The 5566-nt window shown below is 67.5% G+C and overlaps 1 protein-coding gene across 1 annotated transcript; it reads right to left on the bottom strand.

Moving 5' to 3' along the window:
• Positions 1–1266: 1266 nt before the first annotated feature.
• Positions 1267–5295, bottom strand: PRDM8 (PR/SET domain 8). The gene is given in 5 exon segments (XM_032109024.1): positions 1267–2043; positions 2045–2828; positions 3034–3265; positions 3483–3703; positions 5108–5295. Coding segments are annotated over 4 exon segments (1833 nt in total). The 5' UTR covers positions 3702–3703; positions 5108–5295; the 3' UTR covers positions 1267–1445.
• Positions 5296–5566: the final 271 nt, after the last annotated feature.

Raw genomic sequence — 5566 nt, 5'->3', positions numbered from 1 at the left:
CCGTGCCCCCCAAAGCACGCGGGTCTGACAATGCACCCGCTGCAGATGGTGCCCTTCGGACCGGGCTGTGCACCCATGCCCGGGAGTATCCCATCCCCCTTCTTCTGGTCCTCCCGTGTGTCCCCGGCTGCGATGTCATCATCCCGGTAATGCAGCAGGACAGAGGGGACCCTCCCCCCCTCCCCCCGGCCCCTTCAGCACTCCCTACCCTAAGACACCGCGGGCTGGGGGCTCCCCTGGCTCCTGTCACCCCGGGCAACTTTAGGGCAACCTCTGTGGCTGTGCCCACCCTGCAAGCCGGGGACCACCAATAGCCCTGGCAAGGGTGGGAGGCAACACAGGGTCCTGGAAGAGGTGAGGTGGGGAAATACGAAAATACAGAAAAACAGAAAGAAAAAAGAAAGACATGCAAAAAGGAAAAGAGAAGCAAAAAGAAAGAAATTAAAGACAACCCAAAACACGAAGGGAAGAGGAAAGGAAGGGAAAGACAGGATGAAAGAAAGAGATAAAGGCTGAATAAAATGCCGGACAAAAGCAAAGATGCACAGAGGAAGGACGGACAGGGGCCGAAGGAAGGCAGGCGAGCAGGGAAGGAGAGTGGAGAGAAGAGGCGGCGTGGTCGGGGTTCTCTGCCCTTCCCCGCGGCCCGGCGTGGCTGGGGGCCCCGTTGACACCCTGCAGCCGGGGGGCCACCCCCTCGTCACCGCCCATTCCCCCGCATCGATTAACGTCCAGGTGCTTTGAAGAAAATAAAGTCATTTATTGTCAAAGCATCCAACATACCCGGATAAACTATAAAGTTTAATAAATCTTTTTTTCCAGAGGGGCGAGGAAAAAAAAAACCAAAACAAACCCAAATGGGAAAGGGAAGGTAACACGGAACTACCGAGACTCCATTCCACGGGCACCAGTGACACTCGGGGGGAAGGGGCGCGGGCGGCGGGGCCGGGCGGGGGGAGCGCCCGGTGCATGCAGGACCCCGGCCCGCCGCCCGCCGGCCCCGCCGCGCCCCCCTCGCCCTTAGCTTCATATCCAAAATAAAAATTTACCCTGACATAGAATTATTATTACATCTAAACCATAAGTGCTTAATAATTTAAGTAGAAACGTATGACAAATGCATCAATATGTTGCAATATATGACATTTTAAAAAATGTATTTTTAAAGTCATTTGATTTTTTTTTTCCTTTTTCCCGGTGCTTCTCTTTTCTCTTTTCTCTTTTCTCTTTTCTGTTTTCTCTTTTTATTTTATTTTATTTTTTTTTTTAACTTTTACCTTCTCTTTTTCCTTCTTCTTCACCTTCTCCTCTCCCCCGCCCTCCCCGCCCCTCCCCGGACAGTGGAAACGCGTGCATCGAAGGGGATGGGTGGGAGCGGCGGGCGGGGCGGGGGTCCCCCGGGCGGGGGTCCCGGGCGGGTTCCCGGGGCCGGAGGGTTGTCCGCGCTAGTTGTGGGAGGTCATGTGGCGGGAGAGGTGATGGCGCTCGCGGAAGGACTCGTTGCAGATGGGGCACTTGAGCTTCTCCTCGCGGCGGCGCTTGACGAGGGGCTCCAGCGCGTATTCCTTCTTGTGGTGGGAGCGCATGTGGTAGACCAGGTCCGAGGTCATGCGGAAGGACGCGTTGCACTTGGCGCACCAGTTTTGAGCCGGCAGGCACAGCGAGGTGAACGACGGCGGCAGCAGCGTCAGCGCCGACGGCAGCTGCAGCTGCAGCGGCCCCGCCGCCGCCGCCGCCACCGCCGCCGCCGCCGAGCTCTTGGGCCAGAAGGCCGTGGTGTAGAGGAAGGGGCTCTGCTTGGGCAGCCCCCCGCCGCCGCCGCCGCCGCCGCCCGCCGCCTCCCCGCCGCCCGGCAGCTTGGCGGCCAGCGCCTCGGCGGCGTACAGACGGGCGGGGGCGGCGGCGCCGTCAGGGCAGGGCTCGCCCAGCCCGCCCAGCTTGGGACCCAGCACCAGCGGCGGAACGTGCGGGAAGGAGCGGGCGGGCTGCGAGAAGGCGCTTTTTCGCTCCTCGGCTCCGCCGCCGCCGGGCCCCCCCGGGGCCGGCCCCGAGCTGCGGCACCGTGCTGAAGGCGCTGCCCCGCGCCGGGCTGCCGCCGTCCAGGCGGGCGGCCAGCGGGCCCCCCGCACCGCCGCGGGGGCACAGCCCCGGCTCCGCGCCGCCCGCGCCCGGGGAGCCGCGCTCTGGGCCCTCTTCGGAGCCGCCGTCGGGCTCGGGGCCGCGGGCCGCCTTCTTCACCTCCACGAAGGCGCTGCGCTTGGACTCGCCGGTCTCCGGGCTGGGCGGCGCGAAGAGGCGTCCGCCCTCCTCGAGCCCGCAGTAGGAGCCGGCGGCGCGGTACTGCTGCTGCGGGGCGCAGCCCGGCTCCTCCTTGGGCGCCGCAGGCAGCCCCGGCCGCTCGGCCGGGAAGCGGCCCCGCGCCGCGGCGGGCCCGCGCTCTTCCTCCTCGGGGAAACGCCGCTTCGCCTTCCCGGCCGCCGCCTCAGGGCCGGCCTCAGGGGGCGCCGGCCGCCCCGGGGACCCGCCGCGCCCGCCGCGGGAGTTCTCCAGCTCCCGCGCCAGGTTGTGGAAGTCCGTGGAGGGCTTGGTGCTGGCGGCGGGGCCGCCGTCGGGCCCGGGGAAGGGGTGGTGCGGCGGCCCGCCGGGCTTCCCGAACTTGCCGGGCTCTTGCTCCTTGCCGGCGCCGTCCTTGACGCCGGCGGCCTCGGCGGCGGGGCCGGTGTCGGGGCCGTGCAGCCTCTTGGGGCAGCGGAACCGGAGGTGTGCGGCGAAGGGCAGTTCGAACTGGAAGCGCTGGCTGCACTCAGGGCAGGCGAACGGCGGCGAGCCTGCGTCGGGCGGGCACGACAGAGAGAGAGAGCGAGAGAGAGAGCACCGTCAGCCGGGGCCGCCGATGGGGGCTATCCGCCGAGAGTTTGGGGATCGGGAGCTGGGGATCCCGAAGCCGACCGCCGCCTCCCGATTCCCCCCGTCGGCGGGGATCCCCCTCCTTCCTCCCGCCCGGGACCGCGGGCGGCCGCGCGCGGCACCCACCGTTGGTGCGGGCGGGGGCCCGGGCCGGGCCGAGCAGCAGCAGCTCGGTGAGCTCCTTCCCGTACCACACCAGCAGCTCCTCGTCCTTGGCGATGCGGCGTAGGGAGCGATAAAAGAGCTGCCCGCTCTTGATGTAGGCCTCCAGGTTCTGCTCCTCCCGCTCCCGCGCCGACTGCACCAGCCGCAGCCACATCAGCCCCTCCGACGAGCCGTTGGCCGCCGACGTGTCCACCTGAAACCCCGCGTTAATCCACCGGACCGACAGACCGACCGACCGACAGCACGGGCCCAGGCAAGAGTAGGAGCGGCAGCGGCGGCGCGGCTCTGCCCTCGGGGACAGCCTCCCGGCGGCGGGGGCTCCCCGGGCCGAGCTGCGCTCCGCGGCGGGGACGCGCTCGGGCACCGGCCGACGTGGCGAGCGGCTGGGCCCGGGGACGAGTGGCTCTTACCCGGAATATGTAGGGGACGGTGCGCTTGTCGGTGGACTTGAGGGCGATAAAGGCGATGCTGTCGTACAGGGACGTGTGGCTCAGGACGCAGGGGCCGAAAATGGCATTTTCTGGGATGTCGCAGGTGGTGTAAACGCTGGTAAAAATGTCAGTCAAGCACTGCTGGACCGTCTTGGCATCCCCGTCCCATATTCCCCGCTGGACGCCGGCGTCCTCCATCCCTGCGGGCGGAGAGAGGGGCAGAGAGGGGCCGTTACCGCAGCGGGTCCCGCTCCGCGGTACAACGGGATGCCCCGGAAAACAAAATAAAATCGACTTGAATTGCTAAATAAAACATTAACAAAAAACCTCCAAAAATTTAAAATAAAAAAAAAAAAAAAAAGAAGAAGAAAATAAAAGAAAAAAGGCAGGCCAGCAGTTTATCCGGTGTGGAAAAAAATTGAAAGCAGGCTAGGAGCTGCGAGCGGAGGCGAGGTGCGGGGACTCTGCCGCGCTGATCAATTTTTTTAGCGATCGCGGCGGAGCCAGCTCCGGGCAGGGACCCGGGAATCCCACCGGCCAAGTGCTGTCCCGAGCAGGCGCCGGGCACCCAGCGGTGGCGGGTCTCTCTCCGGTAACCCCCGGAGCCGGCCCGGGCTGCGGGCTATGCCGGGGGAGCGGGTGGGTTCCAGTGGCTTGTCATTGTCGCCGATTGCGTGTCAGCTCACCTCCCGCTCCGCGCGACAAGGGGAACGTATGGCTGCTCATTATCATAATCCAGCACTTTCCCTCCGAGACTTTAATTAAAAGCAGCAAGCAGAGGTAATTATTTTTACCTCGACACGCTTATTTATGGAGCAGGGTGAGCCCCGGCTGCCGCGCGTTTCGAGGGGAGGGATGCGGTCGGCGGGCAGCTGGTGGGGCGCGGGCAGCGGGCAGGGTGCGGGGCCGGCGGCGCCGAGGCCGGGGAGGGAGCATCGCGCCCGGCTGCGGTGCCCTCGCCCTTCCCGACCAGATTAGCGCACGGCTGCCTCCCCCCGCCCCATCTGCCATCGAAATCCGTCATTTGGGGCTGGCTCGGGAAAAGACCGGTGCTCCTCCCGGTGCGCCTGCTGACGGCTGCCGCCGCTCGCACCGGGCACGGCTGCGCCGAGCCGCCGCTCCCCCCCGATTTCGGGGTACGACCGGGTCCCCGCACCGCCGGGAACTTCATACCCCCGGAGCGGCGGCGGGGGTCCCGGCCCCTCCCCGGGAACAGAGACCGGGGGGATGGCGCTCCGGCCGCCTCCCCGGCGCCCTCCCCGTTCCACCGCTGCCCGACGCATCCCTTCCCCGAAGGAATAATTTCGGCAAACGAAACCACCGGCAGCGAGCGGCCCCCGCCGAACTTTCCCCCCGGCGGCGGCGGGCCCCGTACAGCTCCCCACGGCGCCGCATCCCCCCGACTCCCCGGGCCGCCCCCGGCCCCGCGGCGCTGCCTCCCCCCGGCCGCCCTTTGTCCGGGCCGGGCGGCGCCGGGGCCGCTCCCGGAGGCTGCCCCGCCGGTCTCCGCAGCCCGGGCAGGGCCGCCGGCAGCACGGCCATCCCCGGCATTGTTCCCGCTCCGGGGCGGCGGGGGGTGGCGGGGCCCCTCCGCCGGTACTCACCAGGGACGGTGGGGATAATCCTCGCCCCGACAGTGGCACAAAGGCGGCTTCGGGCTGGCTGCCTCGGGCTCTCAGCGCCGCTCCATGCCGGACCGGGCCGTGCGGGCGGCGGAGCGGGAGGCGAGCGGTGCAGACGGACCCGGTGCAGTGAGGGGCTGGCACGCAGACACACACTTTTTGTTTGCTGCACATAATCTGCCCAATGACGCGTGACAGCCCACGTCCCTCCCGTTAACCCCTTCAGGGCTGCCCGCTCGCGGCCCGCCCGCCCCTCACCTGGACCCGCCGCCACCGGGCACCTTCGGGCAATGGGGTGGGAAATGCGGGGCGCGCCCCCCCACCGACCCTCTCCCGGGGCAGCGGGCGTGTTTGGGGCCGCGGCTCCGCGACTTCGGCCCGGCGGGGGTGCGGGGCGGGGAGCTGAGGTGCCCGACGGCCGCTCCGCCCGGCGCTGGGATC

The sequence above is a fragment of the Corvus moneduloides genome, chromosome 5 (genome assembly GCF_009650955.1).
Source record: "Corvus moneduloides isolate bCorMon1 chromosome 5, bCorMon1.pri, whole genome shotgun sequence".
NCBI lineage: Eukaryota > Metazoa > Chordata > Aves > Passeriformes > Corvidae > Corvus > Corvus moneduloides.
This window is presented reverse-complemented; position numbering and strand designations above follow the sequence as displayed.